At 41.1% G+C, this 27412-nt stretch overlaps 1 protein-coding gene and 1 long non-coding RNA gene across 2 annotated transcripts in view; one reads left to right on the forward strand and one right to left on the reverse strand.

The window, feature by feature from the left end:
* Positions 1 to 27412, reverse strand: part of LOC142603396 (uncharacterized) — a 31021-nt gene that overhangs the window by 331 nt on the left and 3278 nt on the right. The gene's annotated exons all lie outside the window — the stretch shown is intronic.
* On the forward strand, positions 2816 to 4369 carry LOC104629207 (protein shisa-1). The gene is made up of 2 exons (XM_075762929.1): positions 2816 to 3086; positions 3885 to 4369. The coding sequence occupies exons 1-2, from the start codon at positions 2816 to 2818 to the stop codon at positions 4367 to 4369; spliced, it is 756 nt and encodes a 251-aa protein (XP_075619044.1).

Consider the following 27412-nt stretch of genomic DNA (forward strand, 5'->3'; position numbering starts at 1 on the left):
AGGAATTTTTAATCATCTTGCTGTGCACATAACATTCACCGGGGGGAATGTACATTTCCCTAAATAAGAGAAACAACCCTCACATGGACAAAAAGACTTCTCTCTGAGGGCTATTTCCATGGTAACTTGTAAATTCAAAGCTCAAGCTGTTTTGGCTGCAGGGATACTCAGAAAAGGTAACAAGATTGTTTGTTGTTGTTACTAATAGCAAACCATCATTGCTTTCCTCTCATGCAAAATAGGCCGGATTGTTTTTGTTTAAAACTTCCCCAAAGCTGGCAAAGAACTAGCATGAAAAATTTCACCTCGGAAGGTGAAAGACTAAGAAAGCTGAGAGTGACTGAACATAAGGAATTAGAATAGGAACTTATTCATGATTTACCCTTGTAGTTCACAACCAGCATCCCAATATATCCATGTTGCCCTTTTTATCCTGTCAAAATTCAAAGTGGGTCACAAGTTATGTAAGCATACACAATTTTTATACACAATTACATTCATCTGCTTCTGCAGTGGTTAAGTGGCCATCGGAGCACACAACAGTATGACAAATGAAGATGAGACATTTGGAATTGGGAAACAAATGGCCCCTGAACACCCACAAACACACATGCAGACCCTGAACAGAAACTCGCCATTTAGTTTCTTAAGAGTTTATCCCTGCTAAGTGAGGTAGGGAAAAATAATGCGGAGCGTGCAGGAAAAATAATACGTGTCCATGTTGTTAAAGATAGTGTGTATGCAGAGAGAGGAAATCATGTGAGGGCAGCCATCATCCAAAGTGTTAATGCAATGAACAACTTCAGGCTTTTCTTAGCATTTGAATACCTGACTCAGCAGGTGTCTTTATACTCTTTTAGTGTGGAAGATGGGAGGAAATAATTGCATCCCCTTATCTTTACTGAGGCACATTTTATTATGATGAACTCTGCAAAGTGCTAAGCACATGCTTAAAGCCTGTCTGAGGCTGCTTTTTCCCATAACAACAAATAATAAAAGTTGGTATTTAGTCTGGCCTAACAGTGCTGATGCTGAATGTGTGAATAAACTAGAATTTGCCTTAAGGCAGATACAGCTTTGGGCTTAAAGTATCACTTCAGTGTTGTGAGAGTTCAATCCAAGACAGCACATCACTCACCTCTGGCGGTCTTTTGAAGGGTGTTGGGGCTGCTCAGTATTTTCTAGACTGTGCCTATGGATTTATAGGATTAGGTCCTATGCAGTCGCCAACCTTACACTTGCAGAGCTGAACTGCAGGAGGGCAAAATGCATATCTCAGTGTGCTGAGCAGGACTTGGAAAGGTCTCTAGTTCTAAGCAGAGATTTCATTTCACGTTTCTGAATCCAAGGATCTCTTTAACTGTGTTTGCCAAAAAGCCAATTAAAAAATGATACACTAAGGGTGGCATGACTGGCAAAGGTGATGAGCGCTGATGTCTTTGGCAGATTGAATTATAACTCAACTGAACCTATGAAATAAAGCATAAATGTGCAAGCTGTTATCTAATATTAAAAAATCATCAGAAGGGAGATAATTGTGTGAATGCTTCTAAAAGTTTGCATCATTGGACAGCCTCCCTCTACAATCAATGGCAACACTCCTAAAAAAATATGTGGGAACCAGCTTTTGTGTACACTCAAGAATACCTCTTGAAGTCTTCACCTAAGCTGCAAATAGTGCTACAATATACCAGGATATTGGTCGAAGAGATGTTGCCCTAACTCTCTGCTTTTCAAAGCGCTCAATTAGCAACAACTTTTTTCCTCACTGCGGTTAAGCGCAGGCTAACGATGGTTCAGACGTGGATCCTGTTAATACAGCAAGTAGTTAGACTTGTAGGAGGACTGAGAAAGACCATAAACGTTCTGGGTTTATTTTTAGTTCAAAGAAGAAGAGGTCACTACCACTCCCGTGCTGCTATGGGGTCTTTGTAACACTGTAGGATTTTCCTGTATAGGTGAAACTCCTAAGATCTTGACATAGCCATTTTGTCCCCTGAAACATGCTTTTTAATTCATGGATTGCACTATGTGTGGGGAACGCAGAAGTGCAGAAGACCCTTTAAAATGTTCAGCCTCTAGGTTTCCAACCATGGAGACAGAAATTAGACCAACTTAGAGCTTTCAAAACTATTTTTCCTACATTTTCAGATTAAAATCTTCTTCTTTGTACTTATGTAATTGATTATCAATGTTAAACAAGGAAAAGCTTACCTTATTACCCATTTGTACCAATTAGACATTAGAGCCCACCAGAAGCTGGTTATCCCTATATTTTCTTTCTGCTCTGGAAATTTTATTTCTCACTTGTCACCGTGTGTTGTCCCCAGCCTCCCACCTCTGACACTTCAGCTGTTGACAAGCCCCTGAAGGAATGAAGCTTTGGTACCAGGATGGCCCTGGGCTTGCTGTACCTCCTTAGCCTTGCTAACGGTGCCGTGCTGGTCCAAACGCCCACCCTGAGTGTGAGATGTGCCATCCCCAGCAGCAACCAGCCAGAAGGCTGTTCCCTTCAGGAATGAAGGAGGGAAAAGAGGAAGGTGGAGCTGGAGTAGCTGCGAATGGTTTTCAATTAGTGGGTCCTTCTTTGTTGTTGTAAGGAGAGGGGATTAGAGGCAGGTCATGGGCCAAGAGATAAAACCTCCTGAAACAGGAGCTTAGGCAGTGCCTTGGTGGGCAGCCGGTGCTCTGGGCGCGTTGTGCTCTGCAGCAGCCCGGGGTGGTGGGTGCCTTGCCTTTAAAAAAAGAAGGGGGGGCTAAAACAGGGGCAGCGTGGGCCGGGTGATCAGAGGTGAAGTACCCTGCGTGACCCGGCATGGCAAGGGGGTTTCTCTGTGCCCTGGTGCTGCTGCAAGCCCTGCGATGCGCCCCTGGGCAGGCAGGGGAGTACTGCCACGGCTGGGCTGGCAGCCCGCAGCGCTGGCACCGCGGCTTCCAGTGCCCCGAGCGCTACGATGGCCCGGAGGCCACTCTGTGCTGTGGGACCTGCGGCTTGCGCTACTGCTGCTCGTCCAGAGAGGCCCGCCTGGACCAGGGCCGGTGCCCTGCTGACCACCAGCAGCCCAGCCCCAGGCCTCCAGTGCCAGGTAAGCTTCCCCTGCCTCTAGCAGACGGGGGGGATGTCAGATGTGCTTTCTCCTCTGAAGCCCCTGTGGCGACCTTCCTTTGGTGGCATCAGCCAGATGCTTCCTCTGTTTCTGTGCCCGTCCCAGCTGTAACCGTGCGGCAGAAAGCTGTGCAGCCCTGGCACACAGCTTGCGTTGGTGGCTGCAGGGGCCCAGAGCCACTGGGTCCCCCTCACTGGGAAGAGGGAATAAATTGGGGCTTCGCTCAAGACTCTTCTGTCAGTCCTACTCTTAGAAAAGCCTCTAAGCTACTAACAAAGTAATCTGGTAACACCTCTGATGTTTATATCCCTAGTGGAACATGTGTGTTGCTAACCCGTTCTGTTAATGCATGTGGATGTCTCCACGTAATGTATTTAACTTAACTTCTGGCTTGTAAAAATGCTTGTAATCCTCAAACCTAGATTCCATAGGTAACCCAACAGCAGCTGAGGTACTAACTGTAAAACTCAGTTACAAGTCTGAATTTCTACTTAATCATGCACAAGTGGACAGTAGCTGTGACACCTGCGTACTGGAAGAGCTCTTGCAGGGCTGTGAATGGCAGATGCTGTAGGACGGACTGGTCCCACCCTCTGTACTTCAGCCTTTTTCCAATGAGCCTGCCACAGCTATTGCCAGTTTCTAATCTTGCTGCAGCCAGAGAAGGGTTGACAGTAAAGCTACTCTGGCCTGCTCCCTGGTGCATGCATGTCTTAAGGAATGAAGGACAAATATACCCTAGAACACCCCATGCTAATGTCACTCTTACATTTTCAGTGCCCGTGTACCTGCCGTTCCTCCTTGTTGGGTCCGTATTTGTGGCATTTGTTGTTGGCGGTGCCTGTGTTGGAATTTGCTGCTGCAAGTGCTTAAAATCCCAGGATGAGGGGCAGCAAAGTGGACTTGCACCTGGCCAGACTTGGCTACTAGAACCTGATCTTCCTTCTCGCCTCTCCAGTTCCAGTTGTGCCACCAGAAGCTCCCTGAGTGCTGCTCCTCAGACCAGCAACATCTGCATGACTCTAGCTCCATCCCTTCCCATCATTGGGATGGCTGAAGGTGCTCGGTTCTTGAGTCCTCCACCTACCAGTGGACAACTCTTGCACCCTTCGTGCACTAACCACAGAATACCAACTGATCAAACGGCAATAATGGCTCCAGCATCTTTCCTTAAAAGAACAATTTACGGACACAGCGCTAACACACCCCCTCTTGGGGTAACACAGGGTGACCAAATGATGTACTCGGCAGCTCATGTCTGAGATGATGACAAATCAGCATACAGCCTGAACAGGGTGCTACTTCACTATCCTGAAAAGTTCTTCGGACTGAAATGAGGACTTTCAGATGTTTGATGCTATTAGGAAGTGCATCAATATTGGCTTTTTACAGCTCTGAAGATGACGTTTTAGAACTTGTTTTAGGTTCTTGGGGTTTTTAACTTGTATTATTTTAATGCTATTGAAAAGGGGAAGATTCTGAGGCCTATATACCTGCTCAAGGAATTACTGAAACTGTAGAAATCCGTTTCACCCTTCCCTGGCCCTTTCAAGCTGCCATATCATGCTCTAGGGGATATGTCAGAGGATTTGGTTTCAATTTCTGTAGCTGTGTCACTTCTCATCAACTTAGGAGAGGGAGGTGCCTTAGTGGAGTTATTAACTGTGGACGATTGACAGGCTGTAATGCACAGGAAGGCTGTACTTAATCTACACATTTCTACCAGCAAACTGATGCAAGATGGTAAAACACCGCCGGTGACTCACCTGCCCCTGATGAACGATCAGTTAAGTGGTGCTGCTAAAGGAGCAACTTCCAGCCCTCATTTCAGTAAAATGTACAGTTAGTACCGATCCTAGGGGAAGGTAATAAAACAACGTATGTGTTGCTTTCTCTCTTCTGCTGGCTTAGTGGGTTTTTTCTTTCTTTACATAACTGGACACTTCAAATGGATGAAGAATTACAGGGTAAGGTAAGAACAAAATAAGACTCCAATCAGTTTTCTGAGAATATGCTGGAAAAGCTTGTCTACTTTGACTCCTACTTAAGATGCATGCTGCCTGACTGCAGCCATCCCCTTCACAGCAGGACACTGATAGGAAGAAGTTGTCAAAATATACTACTCGCTGCTGGAGTGTTTTAACACTTCCTCACAGCACAGAAACCTGAGTGATTATACTGTGAAGGCACGTTAAAAAGGACTCCACAGGTGTTATCAGCAGGAGCAGGGGCCAAAGCTTAAAAATCCTCTGTGGATAAGAAGTAAATGCTCAAGCCTTTCCCGTGTCAGTACTGCCTATCAAACAGAAAACTGGCAAGATAAATATGCTTGGAGGCTTCTCTGGTAAATCAATGGGACTAATATACCTTGTAATACTACCACTTTGTACGCTACTTTGTATGTATTTTACTTCAGAACCTTATGTCTTAATTCTGGTGAGCAGTATGTCCTACAGCAATGCTTATATATACGCACACATATATCCGAGTGCCCTCGTTTCTAGGGGCAAGGTGATATATTTGGATAACTTCCTGACTCTTTCATGGGTGTGAATCAGAAATTTCACAGAACTTAGCTGACCCAGGCCTGTGACTTCTGTTTACTTGGCCAGTTCTTCTTAAAATTGGAGTAAGAATATAAGCATGAAAACAAATAAATACCCTGCAAATAAAAATAAGCTTCCCCAAAATACTGAGACTTGTGTTGTACAGTTGTTTTGATACTGAAAAATAGTAAGTTAAGGCTTCCAGAAATATACTAGCTTGAACTTAAAACTGTTGTCCTTGTTACAGTCAGTGAAATGTCACTGGGATTTATTGATAACTAAACCAATACACAGTTCCGCAGCTGGAATGTTGGTTTTCTAAAGTTAGGTTTTAAACTTGTATTGCTGAAAGCACTTCAAAAATGGCTTTTTATAAAATAACTGTTGTTTGCAGTTGGCTTAGGAAAATTACTCCATTCAGCTACACATTTATCTGGTTAAATATCCCATTCTGATAGTACATCATGCCAAAAACTCCTGTCAGTTCACAGACAAATGAACAAAATCCTTCCTGATGCTCTTTGTTCTGGAAATATGGAGCAAATCCTGTCACACTTAAGCTGTATAGGAAGACATATTTTATGCTTAGCAGACTTGGGCATTAGAAATGGAGAACAGGTGGTTTTATCAGCTAGTCTCCCCTTTACTAAAACATGATTCTTCTCTACTATAGATTTTCTGAACCAGAAAGGTAAAGGAATATGTGACCAGACAGTACACTTAAGCCTCAATCTGCAGTAGAGAGACCTGTCAACTTCAACAGACATGGACAGCTCTCCAGGAGGCAACTTCAGGATAAGGTTTTAAATGCAATAAGAAACCAGAGAAATAGCCTTCCTGATACCATAAACCAGAAAAAGGTCAAGAGGTTCACGTGTAGCCCTAAAGAATTAAAAGGAGAAAAAGTTGATCAGAAGTGAGGAACAGAAAAGCTAAATGGTTTTGTGAATGCTGCCTTAATTGCTCTCTGGCGAGGATTAGCAGAGTGTTTGGAGTCAGCATCCTTCCTCACCCCTACTTTCCTCTGGGTGTGTTCCACAACTGAAAAACCCAGACAAATAAAAAAGGCAAAGGGCCTCAACTGAGCAGACACTCACTGGCAAAGCTGGTATTGGGAACAACCGCATTTTCTTGATCCCTATCACTGTATTTTCGATATAGTTAAAACTAAGGTTTGCGGCAACAAAGCCAGGTCAAACGTTTCAAGGGTTCAGTGTTTCTTTTCAAAACTGCAAGAGAAAACAAGTAGTAATCAATTTGTTGCACTCCAAGGGCTGGAAAGACGTTTTTCAAAGAACCATTTGCTTAACATCTTCCATCAAGCACCATTGTAAACTCGGATTACCGTGGTCTCAATTAGCATCTGCACTAAAATCAGATCAACTCATGTGGAGACTAAGGAAAAAGCGGAGAGTATTTTTTATGTAAATTCTATCCCTTTACTAATTTGAGGGGCCTTGCTACTGAGTTTAGCACATCTTTAGATAGACGGGATATGTTCATGCTAAATCCCTTTTTTCTCCCCTAAACTGCTTTTTCTGATTCAAGCCAAAGAAGAAGTACTTAGCAGAGACTAATAGTCTACTTACCACCTATTGTACTAGGTGCTTTGCTTTGTTTGCCTAATGATGCCCCTATCCCACTCCCCTCAACTTCTCATTAAGAAATGATTTACACTCTTTGCTCTTTAAGCCTCAGTAATGACACAGGTGATGTGAATTGTTCTTGGTGTATTCTTTCTGGATTTAGGAAGAAAGAACTTCCCAAGAGCTCAGAATTGAAAAGGTGAAGATGGCAGTAGCCTCAAAAGCTTGTTACAAGGCTTGCAGAATGGTGTCCGTGTGGTTTCTTACAGGCTTGTCTGCACATGGCGTTGCCTTGGTTTGAACTGTGGTTTTCATTTTCTTTAGCTTCAATCTGTTCCTAATTAATCTGAGATAAACCAAAATGTATTTTTGTCCAGATTTTTTGGACAGATTTAACCAAACCAGTTTAAAGCAGAGCAGGTTTCTGTGTTGCATATAACCATGTCCCCACAATATTCCTGTTTTACTCCTTTTTCTTGCTCTGAATCAATACACAGTGCTGATCAAGCCACTCTGTGCTACTAGAAAATAGAAACACAGCAACAGAGTTTTTACTTCTCATGCTATAAAGCCACGGTTTTTAAAGTACTGAATAAAAAGTACTCCCCCTTTCTGAACGGGTAAGTATCTCCAGTTTTCCCTTGGGAAAAACTAAGGTACAAAGACATTGTTCAAGATCTCTCACCTCTTTCCCTCCTTCCCTCTTCCAAGGCAGAACCGTGAAGAGATTCCAGCAACCTTGGCTGGAATGAATCCACTATTGGTATTAACAGTATAATGAATTTCTTTGGCTAAGAATAATGATCGATATTTGCCTTGCATTAAGAGACAGATTTGCTTTTATCCAGCATAGCTGCAGTTCTTTAAATGTAAAACCAGAGTTGACTGTTATAGGTGCTGTATTTTTTTTTCGTGTTTATGCCAAGGGTTTCACAAAGATCTGCAACAATTCATTCCAATCAAGTCAATTCAACTGTGAACTGAAACAAGAACCCCCTCTATCCTTCAAGCAGAGCTACACTGATTTGCTATTCTTCAGTACCAGGTATTCTGGCAGATGGATCAAAAATTGTGGGAATGCAAAAGCCCATCAAACCTACAGTTTTCTGTGGGATCTCAAAGCAAGGAGAAGCATTCCTCATATGGAAGTTAAACTATTTCCTTAGGTCCTTCCTACGAGAAAGTGAAGTTACAATGTCAGGTCAGTGTTGTAGTGGAAAATGGTATATATTTCTATTGCTTTGATTGTGTTTACAGCACCCCTTTATGTTGTGTTAGATCTTAATACAGCAGAAAGGGCAGTGCCTGACCGAAGCCCCACATACTGGGAAGTGCCTCCTGGAATCCCAGTGTCTTGATACAGATGCACGAGGTTCACAGGGCAAAATGAGACTAGATGTTTTTAACACAAGTTGGGGCGTGGAGGAACGAACATAGTCCTGACTGGGTGGATGATGTGTCTGCACAGCCACCACCACAGCATCTGACAGACAGCAAATGGGCTGCTGCACCAAACCTTACAAATGTGGAGGAGGGCAGAAGGCTCCAATTTCTTGTTTCCAGTAAATCTACGCCTGCCTCCAAAAAAAAACCAGATCCTTATGTGCTCCCCCTTCCCTCTAGGGCCTCCGGGAGATGCAACACGTATCTGTAAGTGAGCGCTCTCACCATTGCACTTTGTTTGTTTTTTTAAATTAAATAAAATTAAATTAAATAAAAACAAGCTCTCTTGAGCAGGAGCACTGCGGGAGGTTCCAACTTGCAGGAAGTGCTGCCACTTGCTCCCTTCTCTTTGCTGCGTGATGGCTAGCGTAGGAGCCCCTTTGCTGACTTTCAAACCTCATCCGTGTTGCTCTGCACATGGATTTTGCTGGAATAATTTTTTTTCCTTTCTCTTAAGCCCTTAGCAGTCACTATTTTACTGACAAAAGACTTCCATGTAGTTCTTGTATAATGGGACTGCCGTCTCCTGTTTATCAGAAACAGGAATGGATTGCTGGGGCCCAGGAGGGGTCTGTCATGCTAGAGAGGAGTACTTGTTCCCTGACACTGGTTTAGGACAAGGATCAAACCCCAGCTCACCGGTGTTTGTGGCTATTTCCTGTTTCAACTGCTCGTTATTTCAGTCCCTTCTTGTTCAAAGCATGAAGACTGTTGCTTTTACAAATGAATGAATGATGTGGCTCAGTATGAGACTTGTGCATGCATAAATTGAAATACGGTATGTTTTGCTAGTCCTTTTTTTTCATTTGCCAGGCACAATTTGGGAAGAATAAGGTGACAGTGAGTTTGGTGGGCACTCTGGATGCTGAAGTTCAGATTCCTGTCTATCTTTACAGTTTATTCATGATTATTCTGTCAGAGCCTGAGAAAGCTGATTCTGGATCCAGGACCTGACTATAGTTGGCACTGTACAGGACCAGGTCCTGGCCCGTAGGTGCTCAGGCAATGTCAGCTCCAGCAACATTTTACAAACACGGGTATGTTGCAACTTTGAACTGACAAAGTGCTTCTAGTATACATGCAGTTGTACTGACAAATGTACACTTTGTACTGGTAAAATTACTTCTAAGAACAAATCAAGCTCTAGAACAGCTGTGCAGGATATTTTCTTACTAAATCTCCGTAAGGGAATAGCATTGCTTGCTAAGACATTCAGATAGCATCACGACTTTGAATAACATAGAAATGGCAGAAAAAGTCTGGCATAAAGCAAGAAGGAAAAGAGATGTATGTCCCTTTATTGCGTTCATGGATCGCAGCTGATTTTCTTAATTTCTCTGGGCTCTTTAGTGAAAAGGATAACTGATCCAAATGGATTTCGAGGTTTGCAAAAACTGGGATTCAATTCTGCACTTCGCAGGTTATATGATGCAGACAACTTGCAGTGTAACCTGCACGCGTGGGATTTTTCTGCACCACACATTTAATTTTAGAGGACCCCCTCTGCAAAAGCCCGTCTGGGTTCTGCCCATTAAAAATGGTCATAAGGGCCACATACGTTTCCCCCTTTCTAACGGGGATCTTATTTTAATTCTTTTTTTTTTTTGTTTTGCTTCTTCATGCAAGCCATTAAGGATGCAAGTCTATGGTCATGTGTTTGTGTGAAAAATATAACGGTCCTTCTCTCAGTGTAAGAAAACCACTGATAAGAAGTTCTGTCAGCAGCAGAAACTAATGAAGCTTGGCTTCCTCTGGAGCTGCCTCGTGTTTATGCTCTGGCACCTAATAAGGTGAAAAATGAGTGAAGCTTTCCAAAGGCTTGGCCGTTCATTACAGCTTACTGTCCTGTGGTGCGTCATACTGGCTGAGTCCTACGGGATTTCTCTCTTCCACCTGGCTACCTGTTTCCATGCAACTTGTAGGAACTTCAAATCTGTGAGGTTTCAGCTCCTGTATCATATATGGATGGTTTGATCAATGGATTCAAAACGTACTGGGAAGATTAGGAACGGGGACTTGACTAGTAAACAATACATACATCTTGTTCCCTTGGGATGCCAGATTATGGACTGTGCTGGGTAGCGGAGCCCTTCTCAACTGATCGGGTCTTTCCAGCAATCAGTCTCACCATCTGAAGTTTTTTTTTTTTTCTTTCTCTTCCCTCCTCTCCTGAATGTGAGTATCACATTTCAGTAAGGATCCCGAGCTGGCTATTATGTACGAACTAAATAGATCTTTCCACTGGAAGAATATGAGGCTCTTTGCATAAGGTCTTGGCCTAATCATTAAAAAAATGATTCCAGAATCTTTCCATCTCTGCTGCTGCGATCCTGTCATATCAGAGGCTTGGAGACAAATGAAGATCAAAAGAAAGGCCGATTTAGAAACAGACTCATGTTATTTCCAGTGAAATCTCCTTGTCTCACAGACAAAAATGAACCTGCTACATTTATTTCTGTCTTTTAAACATAATCTGTAGATAAAAGCAAAAACATTTTCTGCTTTGGGGATGGTTTTAGGAACAAGTTTTAATTAACCATGTTAAACAATGTTTTCTTAATTTCGCTGTGTATTTCATTCACATTCCCTCACTATCAAATTCACCTTTTACCTGAAGATACATCTTTCATGGCTGCCATGCAATTGCAGCGATGAAAGGAAGGAAGGTGAGAGAGCAAGAAGTGGTGAATGGAAGAACATGCATCAGAGTCCTCCAATAAATACAGCAGGCTGCAAAGATCTTCTGTATAGCAAGGCGCACAGAATTCTTTGTGAGTACCAATAAAGGCAGCTGCCAATGTTTATGATACGAAAGTGCTATAAAAGGAATCCAATGTTCTTAGGGCTTACAGGACCAGATTTTCTCTTATGCCAGAGCATGAATCACTGCTGCACTGGCTCACAAGCTCACTTTAATGAGTCCAGTCAAGACCTTAGTGGCTCCTCTCCAATGAAAAGATCTCTGTCCTCTTCCTCGCTCAAGGCCCATCTGCTCTACCTGGTGTGGAGAGAAACAGGTTGCAACGCTGCGTAATTACGCCTGTCAGAGAAGTTTATGAAAACTGGTAGCCAGGTGGAAAAGACAAATCCGGTATTATATGTGGGGGAAACAGCAGTAAGTGCAGTTGCAACTGTTAACTTGTCCACAGCATTTATATTACTAGTTTAATGGACAGGGAGATCAAAGCGGAGAGATTAAGGCCTAATTCACCTAGAGTAGCCCACTAATATTTGAGGCTTTTGATTTTGGGATGTCCAACTTGAAAAATCACAAACCACATTTCAGATGTACTGAAGACTTGTAGTTACAGCAGGAGCAAATGGGAGCAGACTGTGTTCTGCACTCCTGCAAGTCAGCCTGCAGACGTCTTAAAGTGCATGCCCCAGAGCCTCCCAAATCAGATATTGCTCATGAAACTTGGCCTTGAGTGGCCCTTAATTATAGTTCCTGGCAACATTTCCTTTATTCAGACAATATTACCTAGTCCTGGAGGCTGTGGTTTGCCTTTAACATCAGATACACGAAGTACTAGGTAATCTGGCAGTATAAATTTGATTGAATTAGGCAGGACGATATGATCACATTTTTTATCAAACTAGCCAGAGTGTACACTATGGTGTTTGTACAGCCTTTGTGGTTTAATGTTAGCTTTCTGCCAGTTCTGTAAAGATAAATGATACCTGATATGTCATAAAATCTGCTGAGACAAAGTTGTTACACAACTTTTTTTTTTTTTTTTTTTTAAACAGACTTGAACCAAACAGCGAGTTTGCTCTAGTTCAGTGCTTTGTTCCATGTGTGAGCGGAGCTTTTGATCTGGTACAAAGTGCCAAAAACCAGATTCACCACTGTGTAGAACTACAGGCTTAAGCTATCAAATAAATGTGTGTCCGACAAGTGAAACCTTGAATGATTCTTTACAAACTACATTGTTCATTTTAGTAAGAATAAACCTGATCACCATGAGAATTTTTGCAAGTACTGTAATCAAAACCAATTTAATTTCCAATTTGGTATGCAGTGGCAACAGTCACAGCTGGAATTCATGAAACCTCAGAGCTTCCACCCAAGCTTTTCCAATGGCAAAGAGTTTCTGCAGGGGATTAACTGAATAAATTGTATGAGAGACTCATACAGCGAGTAGGAGAATCTGAACTTGTGGCAGTTTATTTTCCTTCTGTACTCATTAAGGAGCAATGATCAGATTTCTGAAAGTAAAAATGCTGTGGTTCAAACAGCAAGGGTAACTCACAAACTAATATTGCCCTGGGCAGAAAAAAATAAATGCAAGATTGGAGATATGAGCCTGCTTTCTAAGTGGGCTTTTAACCCACGAGACATTCAGTAGAACACCCTGGGGAATTCTCTTGCCCAACTTAATACATTTATGCTTTGCTTTCACTAAAAGAGCTATTGCTGCCAAGACCCTTATTTCTGACAGTTTCTTTGGACCTGTTCACTCCAGCTCATGTGGCACTTCGGTACGGGATCCATACCACCCAGCACATCACAACCCACTGCTTATCTGTGGTGAAATTTGATGCAGCCCCACTAATATTTTCTATTAGTGAGGTCAGACAGAGTGATAATTCTACCACAGAACTTGGCTCTAACCAGAGCAGGATTTTTACATTAATAAGCGTTTTGAAGACTGATGACTGAATTCTTAACAGATATGCAGCTCAGAGAACAGGTATGGTAGCTCTGGAGGGCGTATGGGAATGAGTATAACAGGATCTCTAATATGAGTATGAGTGTCCACGCACTTTCAACTGTCTGTTTTTAAAGACATCATCTCACCATCACGGTATCTGCTGATAATGTGCTGGGAAGCATCGATTCAGCATTAGCAGTCAAGGGAGTTGGAGCATTAGGAACACACAATAGAGCAAAACAGGTCTGTTGAACTGAAACAGCAGAGGAGAAGAGCATCTTCATGGTACTTACGTTCCATACGTAAGAAGCGTCCACATTACAAACTCGGTATGTTAGTTGGAGATGGGATCTCTAATGAAATGCTAGTGGAATCTCTGCCAGCTGACAAAGATGGTGAAAGATTTATCCAGGACTCTTCCGAAGTTACGGTTTTTAACAAGCTGTAACTCAGTGATCCAGGTGCTTTACTTTTGAAATTAACTTTCTATTGATAAATTCACAAATTTAATGAACTTGTGCCACCTTGCATGCTATAATTTACATAGGAAAAGTTCAAATAGGGTATTGTTAGCTGAAGAAATGTATCCATATATATTCAGGAACTGACAAGGCACTCTGGAGGCAGCTGTCAAGGGGGAAGAGAGGAGTAGGCTGTGCAGCAGCTCTCCTGGCACACAACAGGCAGTATTTGCTCTGCCAAGCAGTAGTTTTTTACAGATTACAGCATTCTCTTCTTAAATCTCCTCTTTCTCTATCATTCAAATTAAGATAGGTTTTTCAAGGTATCCAAATTAGTTTTGAAATGACAGTATGTATCTATACTGCTTAGTATAGCTCCTGGAATTCCAGGGGTCTTCAGATCTCTTCCTCTGAACCACTTGGCTTACAAAAAACAGGCCCTGACATTCAATATAAAAGAGAAACCACATACACAGGCTGGAAACTATTACAATAAACAGATGGATGCTTTTGATTCCCTCCAGAAGAGAACAGACGTGACTGCAAGCACAAACATATGCATTCACCCAAATTAATCATAACATTAATTTGAGGTTTATCTCACAGTTTATCTCAAATACATGAATTAAATATTCTATTAATGTTTTGTACACTGTAGGTCATAAAATTGCATCCTGGCTGTAAGACAGCACCTTCGAGTAGATACGATTCGTCACTTTTTTACAAAGCCAAGTCAAGCCAAAATAACCTAAAAAAATTAAGACCTGGCAACAAAACAGCTGCAATACAAACTATCATCAGCTATGTAACTTAGAGCAGTACTTCAGAAAGGTGGTGGATAGACAACGTCCTTGGGACTTTTTTAACGACTAAATCAATCAGGATAGTACTTCATGCGCAGGCAATTTTTTCCCAGTATAAATAGGAAACTACAGCAAACGATCCCTTGTTAAAGAACTGTTATGCATAAAAACAGATGAATTGGTGAAAATATTAATTCAGGGAAATGTTATGCTTTTCTATGCCTGTATGAAGACAGCCTAATTCAGCCAGGGACTACAAAATTCATTACCAATTAGTTTTCTCTACGCAACTCATATTATGAATTTTTTGTCATTCCTGATACCTGTATGATTTTCACTCAAGATAACAGACTCATTGCTCAGTCCACAGACTAACTCTTCAGCTGCCCACGAATGGCATACAGACCTCTTGCTAAGACAGTTCTAAAATCGCAGGGTAACGTGATCTGCTGTATGCAGATATTGTTGCAAGAAGTTCCTGCAATTCTCGATCTTTGCCATACTAGACAATACTAGAAATACTAAATAACTGTATTACTGCATTGTGATGTCCTTTGGATTTCTTTATCCACTCCAGGGGATTACCAGTCTCTGCTGGGCAAAATCTCCGGTGTTTTGCCTCCATTCCTCTTGCTTCTCCAACCTGGTTCTCCTCCCACCCTTCTGGACATACCACCAATTTCAAAAGAGTCAGTGATGCTGCAATTCCAACTGTATGCCCAAGTGAAAAGCCCAGTATCACTTAAAAATGCATGCACCTACTTGTTTTGTAGAAATAGACTTTAAAATAAAAGTATTTGAAAATTATCTGCTGTTATTGAACTACAAAGCACTGCAGCCAGGTTCCAGGCTGTAGCTCCTGGAGGGCAACAAAAGATATTCTGTGGCTTAATGACCCAACGCAAGATGAAATGCAAAACCAGTTCCTATAAAATTCCCTTTAAAGAAGTCACGGAACTTTCCAGATGAATTTGAATCTCAGTCTTGTAGGTAACTGTCAACTAGAGACAGTCTGACTGTATACCCACTTGTTCACTGTTCTGCATCTGTCTCCTTCCTGCCCAAATAGTATGATGTGGCATGTTTTTGTTTAAAATTCTTTTTTAATGTCACCCTGGAAGGGACTTAACTATGACAGAGAATGAAATGATTCATTTCTACTCAGATACGATGTTGAAGGATGTCATGGTAAAATTGAAGATAGATTATATAGAGCTATCCTCTCATTTGCGAAGTAGATAGCAGTAAGATCACATCAGTGTCTGCCTAATAATACAGATGGCTAGTTTTATGTGGCTATATTTACAGTAGCTATCACAGAAGACTGCAGAACGCCTTCAGCAGACCTCATGTGGGGCTGATCACAGCTCGTGCGTGGAAATTCCCTACATGCTCAGTGATCGTTTCTACAGGTGGAAATTATTTCATTTAACCATATATTACACTTTTCCTCTAAGCTTGTTTTGGAGAAAAATGTCAATGCACTGCTAAGCTAACCAGTCACAACAGCTTGGTGTGATGAGGAGTGCTGAAAAGATTTTCAAGGAAAGGGAAAATTCTGGCAGTACCTGTCACAGGTACCCCACAGCTGGTGAAAGGCAGTCTCACTGCCACAGGATGCACTAATGAATTAGATACTTGGCATCTATTATTCAGAGATAAATCATATGTGATTACTCAGTTTCAATCACAGAAGAATTCAGGAGCAAAGATACCCATTCAGCAACCCTGATATATGCAGAAGTTTCCCTAGGTGGTAACAACAGGCTTGGCTGTTATAAAGGAAAACATGTTATTTCAGTATCACAACCACACAAAAATATAAGCAGAGGTCCCGTATGTACAAAAAGTGTTTTGCCAAACAGGGTGTGATATGTCTCCTGGGTTATAGGTACTTTCTGTCATTGATTCCCCTGCTGCTTCTGCTGAATAAACAATCCCAACTGATTTCCCTGCTCCAGATGATCTGTCCAAGCAAATAATATTTTCATTTATTTTCCCCTTGCCTAGGAGGAAATCCTTCTTTCCTATTAAAAGATGGTTGCATGGGAATATTGGTCAATGGTCTATGAAATGAGAGAAAGAGTGAGAGAGAAACTCTTGTTGATAATTCAGATAAAGATTTATCTGGAGCCATTCTGAGTTTATCCTCTCAGTAACTGTCATTTCACAAAACTCAGAGGGAACAATGTCATTCTCACTTGAGCGTGTATGTGCATTGCTTCTTTCTACAGGAAAGAATCAAAATTGTTCATCTATGTGTCACAAATCCTATAGTGACATAAGCTAATGGAAATGTATCCCCTGTTTATTGGGAAAGTATCCCCATTTTAGGAAGAAGATTACTATTTTTGCATTATAAGGATCTGACTAGCCTCAGTGGACACACTGCTGACATCTGTGAAGTGTCTAGAAAGTCACAAATTTCTTTCAATATAAGCCGTGGCTTTGAAGAGGAAAACAGAATGGTGTGATGCCAGGCATATTTGGGTAACAGCCTGAAAAGACACTGAGACATATTCCAGCATGGTCCCAAAAAAAGCTGGGCCGGCACAACTACGAGGGAGAGCAGAGCTGGGAAGGAGCAGTTGGGCACAAGGGAAGGGGAACCGCTGAAGCAGGCAGAGCCCACGAAGCCTGCGTATTGATGAACCACGGCTTCAGTTAGATACTCAGCCTGCTCTGGTTCTCTCTAGAGTCAGTGAAACGACAGAGAAACCTCTAGAAGGTGACCTAAGACATCCATACCCTTTGCCCATGTCAGAAGAGTAGCCTGATATTTCTCTAAGTTAGGCACTTAGGGTAAGCCTGAAGATAAACCTAAGGATGAAACTTCCTCCAGATTTTGTAGTACATGTAACACTTGTACGGGCTAAGACTGAAGGGGTCCAGGTTCCATTTCCCTCTGGTGCTAGGGAATAATCCCTACATTTATTGGCAGAACTTGAAACATAAGAGTAAGAACAATCTGTTCTGAGCTCAGATCAGTCCCAGATGATTAGCAATATACTTCTTGTTTCATAGGAAACAGGTATTCAAAAGCGTTTAGCTGTTTAAGGCATCATCTTGTTACATAATAAAGGAATCTGGGTGTCAGAAAGAGCAAAACCACCTCCTGAAAAACAAGGTCTCTTTAAATGTCTCTAGTTAGCAACTGAGAAATACACTCAAAGTCACTTCTGCAAGACTTAGCGCTGCTCATGCTGAGATCTTCTCCCTGATGGCAACGCTTCTGGGATTTTTACCTTCTTGTATACTGGTGATGAATTTATAAGCAGATGCAGGCAACTTGATAGCCCTTCTCTTTTTATCCTACCTATTCTTATTCGTATAATTGTCTAATCCTTGTTTATAACTCCCTAAGCTATTTGCCTCAATAATTTAAGTTTTTATTCATACTCTGGGGTTTGAAGAAACAGAGCATAGTGTCTCCTGCAAGAAAAATCCAAATGATGTTTCTTTGTGGCTGGAATTTAATCTATTCTAAGTGGTGCCTCTGTTCCCTAGTGCTTTGCTTACCGGAGGTTGGCTCTCTGGTGCTGAAAATAGAAGATATTTTAGCATTTATGTGCAAGCGTGTGCATGCAGGAATGCAAATCTGTAAAAGCTCCAGAGTTCATCTAAAATGCTAATAGAATTATAGAGCTTCCAACCTGAAGAACATGTGGTGCTCATTGCTCCTTCCCAGATGTAAGAAATGTAGCTATAGGTCTATCTCTTTGGCCACTGGTCAGCAAGGACTGGTCTTAACTTTCACTGTTGTTATGCAAAGGAAACATTTTATTGAGGGTGAGGGTGTTGCTTACATTCTTCATCTCTAGAGACGTTAATTCCAGATGTGGCCAGTCGTTCTCTGAGTGTTTTTTAAACATTTGTAATTCTGCTCAGGTGTAATCTAACTCAACAGTTAGTGCTCCTTCCATATACCAAAAGGAAAAAGACAAAACCAATCAGCTCTCAGCCATATTACAGTGAACTGAAATGAAACCAGGAGAAATCTACCACAGCTTCCATGGAAAAAGAATATGGCCCAGCAGTAGCAAGCTCTGCTACGAGAAATATGACGTGCTGAGCGGGGACAGCTCTGGAGAGGAAGGGAAGTAGGGAATACCACAGCTGTGGGCTCCCAGACATTACCTACTAGCCTGAGTATCACAACCTTCTGTGTGCACACACAGCATTCATACACTAAGTCTTTACCATCAAGTAATGAACTGCGTCTGTTCAAAGAGTGCTCTAAATTAAATCACTTTTCAGGCAGTCTAATTTGACAGATCTCCCTTCTCATCATATGTAAATAACATGTTCTTTATTTGCAAAGTGCAACAGGAGCAAGTGCCAAAATGAAGTTTGACCATCTAGTTCCTACTTCTGTCTACTACTATCTAAGTTACTCTAGGCAAGCCGTTTTTCTTTTGCATCTACTCCCCATTTAGGCAAACCGGCACATCACCACCCATGAATACTGTCAGGCAGTTTAACTTATTAACATTTCAAAGTAAAGTAATTCTAAATCCCTCAGTAAGAGCTCCTGAAAATCTTCCACAGTGAAGATTTCCAGCTGCTCTGCATCTCTTGGCTCTCTCCACAACAGGATACAAACTTGATTCAGAGTAGATGACAAACACAAAGACCTCTGACATATGGAAAGGTGGCTGGGAAGGGAGAGGGGCTGTTAAGGCTGAAGACACAGGGGTACTGCTTTCCCCACTTCGTGTCACCCAACAGTGTTGCTGCTCTGGGCAGGATGCAATTAGGCATCGAGCACGTGATGCTCCACACGATCCGCATCTGCTGCACAGTTTGCCTGAGTGGCTGGATCTCAACACTGAGACAATTTTGAGCGAGGTCTCAACATCTATGATGAGAAGCTTGGTCCAAATTACAGCAGGCTCAGCAACACCACCAAGTTACAGTAGTTTAGCAAGTTGCCACCTTTCAGCTGAGTTAGAGGCACCGTCTGTGTGTGCCTACCCAGTGGCGTGCACTAAACAGAAATGGTTTCATGTAAACTGGATTGCTTCACCGAAGGCACCTGATATTTAACCTTTATCCCAACCACTGTTCTTTTGTTGCTGGATGTTGAAGTTGCAGTAAGTGCAGGTCAATGCCCAGCTCCATGCCTAATGCTTTCTTATCTTTTTGATAAATTACACTCATTAACTCTACTGTTGCTTCTTCTGCAATTTGAAAGGATTACAAAGACTTGGACAATAAGATAGTTAACTAGGACTGCAAAGCACATTTTCAAGGACTAAATTTTACATCTTCAGTTCTCTATTGTTTTTCAGTGACTATGAAATACAGAATGAGGGGGCTCTACCTAAAAGAAGCAATTGAAGTCTTAAATGCATACTTGATTGAGTACAATTACCCACCAACACTTTTGAACATCCATCTACCGACAGGCAGAGATGAAGCACAGAGAGAAGGCACAATAATAGCTTTTTATGTAACAAACTTTAATGCTCTTGGTCGGGAAGCAGTACGCTTAAGGCTTTGGAAGCACTCTCTGATGTCCCTGGTTTCCTTCACACTAGGAATGCATCAGCAGTAGAAGGGATGCTTACAATTAAACAATTGTTAATATGTTGTAGTTAATAAATACACATAGATTCAAGTCTCAGCATTAAAATTTGGATATGACAAAATATGGGGTTGTTTAGATCTATAGTTTTAATTCAGCATGCTGAAAAAGACAGACCAGAACCAATTCCGGCTTTTAAACAAACACCCTCAAATATGGAATTTCTCACATACACATAGAGAAATTATAAATAATGGAGAGATGTCCTGTCAGCAGAGGATAGGATAAGGAGCAAAGTGGGCAGCATTGGAAATTATATTCTGTTATTGCCTTTTCTTGAAGTGGGAAAATTCACTTCATCTCCCTAGCACAATCCATGGCTCTGTAAATCAGGTCACTTGGGTATGCTACTATTCAAGACCTTGCATGATTACTACGTTAATCTGCTTATGCTCCCACTGGCCCTAGGACCTAAGTCAGCTGCCTTTTTTAGCCCTAAGCCTGGCCCACGTAGTCTGGTATAGCCTGACACGACTCCTTTCCTCCTGCACCTCTTTTGCAATGGGTATCCCAAGTAGTTAGTTTAAAGCTCTACTGGGTGTTTTCACATGAGCTCACACCTCTGACTGTAGCACATGCATACCCCAAGCTCCTGACCTTCTGTCTCATTACAAATCAGAGTAACAAGCACTTTGCGCTCTGCACAGTGTTCATGACCAACGGCCAGCCCAGGGCAAATCTACACACCAGGTGACATCACCTCTGTTCTTGGCTGCGGTTAGGGGAAAGCAAAACAGAGTTTTAAATCCAAACTAACTACCTCTATGGATGTTGGTACTCTAACTTTCCTGCTTCCTTTTCCTCCTCTACAAAACCTAAAGTTAGCCTAAGATACATGCAATGTAGTAACAGCAAGAAGAACGGCTGTGGCTTCTATTCACTATGAAAATAGATGACTCTGCTAAGAGCTGAGAAACATTACTAAAAGGGTAAAAAAGACCCCTATCTGAGATTGGCCAGCATAAAAAAGGAAATTTATTCCAAGCTGGCAGATAATTTGATGAAGTAGAAGCAAAGGAATTCAAGACAGAGCTTGAGGAACTCTATCTGCAACTAAGCAAGGTTTTGTATTATGTCCCTTCATTAAAGTTACCTGCCACTGCCTGCTATACAGGTAAATTTGTGTTTCACCAGCCCACAGAGCTGCCCTAAGACCTGCTACGGAAAGCCGAAAAACGGACAGGTACCCTTCAGTCCTTACAATGCTCATTTGGAAATACAGATTCCTTTAAAACAGTCTAGTAGCAGAAGCAATTTGTAGATGACTGAAATTTTACTCAGGATCTGTCTAGAAGATTAGGACACATGCGTGAGCACCGCAAAACAGCCCAGGTGGAAAACAGCTTCGGGCTGACCTTGACCGGGCAGTGCTGACCAGATCAGTACCGCAGCCAACAGATCCAAGGCAAGCTTGGACTCTGCCAGGAAGGCAGCCCGTGATACAGACACGTTTCAGCTTGCACATCGCACCAGCCAGCTAAGGAGATTTTGTCAATATTTCATTTACTTGGGGAGAGAAGAGAATAAAGTTTAAATAACAGCCTAGCTTTTAAGTTTTTAATAAATCCCCTGTAACCCCTGGCATTATATCAGCCTAGATCAAGGTCACCTCGTCTAGAGTTTTTTTGGTTTTAGACACAAGCCTGCTCTTGTGTTTAATGTTCCCTGATGCTGCAAAGGACCAAAATGATAATAAGACCCTGTTGTAAGGACAAGCACTTTTATTCAGGCAGAGTGCATTTAAACACACATAACAGCTTCTGTTACATGCTAATGGGGCCACAGTTTCACTGTCTCATCTTACTCTGTCAACTCTGTGGCTGAATTATGGTTTTAATATCTTAGTTTCTGCTCTGACTATGATTTGTTCTTTGTTGTTTTTCTGATCTGCACTTTAGAGTAATACATCATTGGAGACACTTCAGCTGGTTATAACAGAGGATTGCAAAAGGAAAATATCTTCATTCTCAGAAATAATATGTATCTATGGCCGTATATGATCTAAACATGTTCAGAATTTGTGAATCTTTCAGAACATTTGAGTACGAATTCCTGATAGAATAGAAATATATCTTTACACTTCATTTTTTAATTAAAACTAGCAGCACATTCCAGTGTAACACATTTCCCAGTTCACGTATTTTCATCAAAAGCTCCATTCAAAATGCATCTTCAATCCATTCTTTACAATTATTTTACTTTAAATACTTGATGATAAACACATAAAATACAATATTGGTAGAATGTGGCCCTCATAAACAATTCCCAAGGGACTACATACATGCATACAGCTTAATACATAAATAAGGATGCAGTGGATCAGAGTCTATATTTTAATTCATGATTGAGAGAGGACTATAAATGTACATTACTTTTCAAAATTCAGGAACAATCTAGCAGAGTTTTAATACAGGACAAAGGAAGGGTGGATGTAGATATATTCTTAATGAAGGGAATAAAGCTTGACAAGGAGCTGACAGACTAGCCAAAAACTTCAGTTCCTCTGGGTAGATAACTTTCCCCAGCTGAATCCATCTGCGGATTGTGCGAACCACAGGGGGACAAAAACCTGCCTTTCACCAGATTAAGTTAAACACTTTTTTCCATCATAACTATTCAGACTTGATATGCCCTAAATTCCTTTCCATATATCTAACGCATTCTGCAGTCCTAGCAGGTAGCCCCGCTCTCCTCCTTCATGAGCATTTTGGTAAGAACAGGGGGTTACAATGACTCGGGAGACTCATTTGCTAGCAGGATGGGATTTTCAAACAAAGATTGTCAGGCTCTCAAGTCCACAATTCAAAATGCACCATGATGTGAAGATACCTAATCCAATTTTAATCTAGCTGTGGAGAGCTAAATCCTTAGAAGTTTAAAGGGAAAATAACTAAGGCTACAAGTTTTTATATGTCTCCAGCTTAAGTATAATTTTTGAAAACATATGGAGTTGCGATAACTGAAATAGAATGATACTTTAATGACACTTTGCCCATTAGGTTATTAAGGAGATCAGTCCATTTGTTTCAGTTGCTTTTAATTATCTTCTGTGGAGTCATTCTGGTTTTATACTGGTGTAAACACATCACATCCCATGCTGTTTAATTTTCTTAAAAGATTTTGTTTGCCTGTTTTTAATTTTATGAGGACTTTAACTTCCAGGTGTTTAAATCAGCAATGAAAGAAAAAGAAGATCATCTAAGAATGAAATGGAATCAATTCAAACTATATTTTAACTTTATGAGTGTTCATTTTCTTATACTGGCAATTCCCAGTCACCAATCTCAGGCAAGATAGCCTGACACTTTTAACCATTTAAATACCATATTTTTGAAACAACTATAGGCTTCTGCTTTTATTGCTTAAGATTCAACAGAGGATGCATGGTAAATGGGCCTTTAAGGAAACCAATTCTATTACTCCTGCTAGCTGGGGCAATGACTACCATTGTGAAAGTAAAATTACTGCCATTAAATCAAGAAACTAATTAGAATCAGATCATCAAGTTTATTTTCTGGTGGAGACTTGGTCTACTGGCATGGGGTAGAATGATTTACTCAAAAGTGCTTATCAGGGCTGAGCCAAGTCTGTCGTCTTAGTGTATTATTTCTGATATTCAATATTTCTGATATTCTTATTTCTGATATTCAAGCTGCCTGAAAGAAGCTCAGCTGTTCAGGAAGGTTCACAGGCACTTATGGTAGCTAGATCTGGGCTAGCAACTCTCACTGAGAGGAAGGCTGAGGACACGCAGATCTGGAAATCGGGCTCATGCCTATGTACTGAGTCAAGAGGAATCAGACTCTAATCTTCCTCCACAATCCCAAGCAGACATGGAGCCCTCAGATGACTACATCAAAACCAAAGACAGTATTTTTGCTTTTTCCCTTCCTTTTTCATTAGCAAGACCCTTCCATCCCCAAACTCTGACAGCAAAGATCAATATGATATCAAATGGAGAGGATTCTGGTCTGCATATGCTCAAGCTTCTCAGAAAGAGGATAAATCTCTCTAGTTCACATAACAAGACATTAACCGCATTTGACAGTATTTGCGAGATACTCTTTACGCTGAAAATCCTCTTTCATACACAGACGCTGGAAATCCCATGTGCACGTCATCATTTAACCTGTCTGCCACACTCAGTGTCAGCTTCCTACCGTCTATCTTCTTCCTCTGTAGGTGGTTCAGCAACTCAAAAGGTGCATAATTATTTCATGAATATCCATCAGTGAGCTTATTAAACTTGGGGAAAAAAGCACAGGACTTTTCAAGTTCTGATCTTACACATACCTGAGAATGCTGTGATGTGGTGATTCACTCCAAATGATAACATAACCAATTAGACAACTTTTCATTATCAAAGGATAATAATGAAAAAGATAATGAATAAGAAGGTGCATCTTGTCATAGCAAGAAGTGCCACGATTAGAATCCAGGAATCTTGGCTGTCATTCTGTCTGACCTTAACGGAGTCATTTACTCTTTATGCCTTTGATTTCCCACGCATAGTGGGGCAGCACTAATATTTATTTTATATGTCTTTTGAGAGTAGTTAATGTTTTTAATGTTCTTCAAAGTTTTATGATGAGTCAGTGCAAAATGTGTTCCCATATGTATATTTAATTGTTTTTAAGGACATTTTAGGCATAGGCATGCTTATATATCTAATATGAACTCTTACCAGCCTGTAATAATTTGAGACAAAAAAAAAAAAAAAAAAAAAAGTCCATGAATATTTATATATATGAGGTCCATTCTATTCATGGGACTTCAGAGTTAACAATTTTACAATTGTGTTTTCTTTATAACACGCACTGGAAGGACTGATAAATTTACTTAATAGCTGCAGCATTATTCAACATATAGCCTGGTGGAACGTTCCACAAAGCACCGAGTGGTTTGTCTGATTGCCTCCAGCTACCTATCCCACGGGAGTTGGAAACATCAGCTATGTTTCAAGTAAGCTGCTGTTAAGAATATGATAGCTTAGCCAATACAATGGAAATCACTATTTAAGATAATAGAGGCTATATTTACTGAGAAGGTCTGTCTTAGACTAGGATACTAGAGTTCTCAAACATCTCCACACACAAGTATGTGGCACAAACTGGTTGCCAAACTTCAGATTACTGTCCATTTTCTAAGTTCTCAAACAGTCCCAGAAAATTGAGAAGTTCTTTCTCCAAAAATACAATCACCTGAAACAACTCACCTCCTTAGCAGTAAGGAAATGCTCAGAGCAACATTCATGTTCCTTCTTCCAGGACCATGTGATTTCTCAGAAACAAGCCCACCTTCAGAAGAGATTATAAAGCGTCCTCTGAACAAACTACAAAAACACTCCACCTTCTCCAGTAGAAATAATATTCCACCAATAAAAAATTAGAAGAAAAAAAGAAAGACCCTTGCTAATATGACTTACAACACGTGTAGGACACTTTAATACCACAATGACTAGTATCACAAAAGCTAGCTGAAGAATGAATAAATACTGTGTTTTTACAACAGATGGATATATGATGGGTTAAACAGAGTGTCAATATGAAAAGCTGCAATTTCTAAATTAAGGCATTTTCTGAACTGTCAAAACAACTCATCAGTTTGAAGTAAATTCTGAAGGATTCCCAAAAGAGTCAACCTATTACTGAAAAAACCTGATTAATAAGTCCAGTATCAATCTGTCGAAAGTCTATGATGACTGCCTCTCCCCTTGAAAGCTCTCCCCACAGCAACACACTGCAAATTCATCAGGATGGTCCACAGGGAAACCATTAAGCAAAAATAATAAAAGGAGAGAAGAAAATGAAGAAAATCTCAAACATTTACTCTATGGGTAAATAGAGTTTCTGAGTCCTCTTTCACATGAATTAATGTCATGTTCAGGAAAAAAACCCAACTTGCCCATCTAAGGGAATGCACTACTCCTCAGATGCACAATGATAAACCACTGGTCTCCAACACCCAATTATTTAAAGCATCTCCTCGAAGGCTCCTACAATAAATCTGCACAGGGGAAAAGGGAAAACTGACGCAAACACATACAGAAGGATTAAGACTGAGTTAAAACCCAACACCTTTGTGTGTCTCTGAAAGCAACAGCATCATGCATTGGAACTTCCTTACGCTCAAGTTGCAGCACTGAACGTATTCAGACACAAAAGATCAAGACTATTACGATGTAGACTATGTGATTTAGAGATTCAGTCCCATCCCATATGATTTTAGGTTTGGGATCAGCTAACAGACAGTTCCAAGTGAAATACTTTGAGAAATCAAGAGTGGATCTAACTTTATCTCCTCCACTACAAGTTTCATTTCCTCTGTAAGAAACCACTGCCAAATGCCTGGTGAATCTTCTCTCTGCACTTCCCACAGCCGTGTCTGATCTCCAACAGGCCTCTGTGTCTCTGGTGAGGAGTTCAGATGTTTCCATACAAATGCAAATATATACATATGTACATATATGAATAGATATTTTATAGCACTGGCTAATGGAACTTTATTGCATTTTCAGATGTTTTCCCATAAGGTTACTGCAATTTATCGCTATTGAAAGGACTCACAAGGAAATCTGTAATCTATGTACGCAGCTGGCATTGAAATACACCCAAACCTGGGGAGGTAGATGTTTGCTGTTTACCACCATGTTAGGACACATGGTGAGCAAGAACATTTATCCAGCTGAAAGCACAAAGCAAAATTAGGAAGGCAGAGCGTAGTTATGCTAACTGGAACATAGCCTATGCACTGAGGCTAATACCAAACCTTGGAAACACAGCTGTGGCTGCTTCGCAATCACAAGTGGTAAGTTCTGTTTTGTGCCTCATCCTAAGTGCAAGCTTTCCCCAGGTTACAGTGGGGGAAGTGTACAACACTCAAGAGCAACTCACAGAAGCAACACGTTGTACCAAAACTTGGCATAGAAAGACACTTGTCGAAAGAATCTTCACCGGATATTTTTCCCCAGGGTGGTTACCAACTCTGGCCAGGATGAAAGTATACCTGCGTGCAGAGATGCTACTGTCCTCAAGGACAAGGCAGTAAGAGACAGTTTATCTTTGCTTCACAAAAGATTTTTAGTCCTCTTTTCTCCACCATGAGGCCTAGTGAAAATGCAGCTATTGTGGTTTCCTACTACCAACTACAGCATTATTAACAACAGCTACCTACAAATATGGATCTATGTTTTTTTCTGTCTGAAACTCAGTGGACACTTTTTAC

This window comes from Balearica regulorum, chromosome 11 (genome assembly GCF_011004875.1).
Source record: "Balearica regulorum gibbericeps isolate bBalReg1 chromosome 11, bBalReg1.pri, whole genome shotgun sequence".
Taxonomy (NCBI): domain Eukaryota; kingdom Metazoa; phylum Chordata; class Aves; order Gruiformes; family Gruidae; genus Balearica; species Balearica regulorum.

Bases quoted from the DNA above. Each gene is read 5' to 3' on its own strand.
- LOC104629207 (XM_075762929.1), top strand. From the start codon at position 2,816: ATGGCAAGGGGGTTTCTCTGTGCCCTGGTGCTGCTGCAAGCCCTGCGA. The intron at 3,087-3,884 runs GTAAGCTTCCCC...TTACATTTTCAG, and splicing joins CCCCAGGCCTCCAGTGCCAG to TGCCCGTGTACCTGCCGTTC.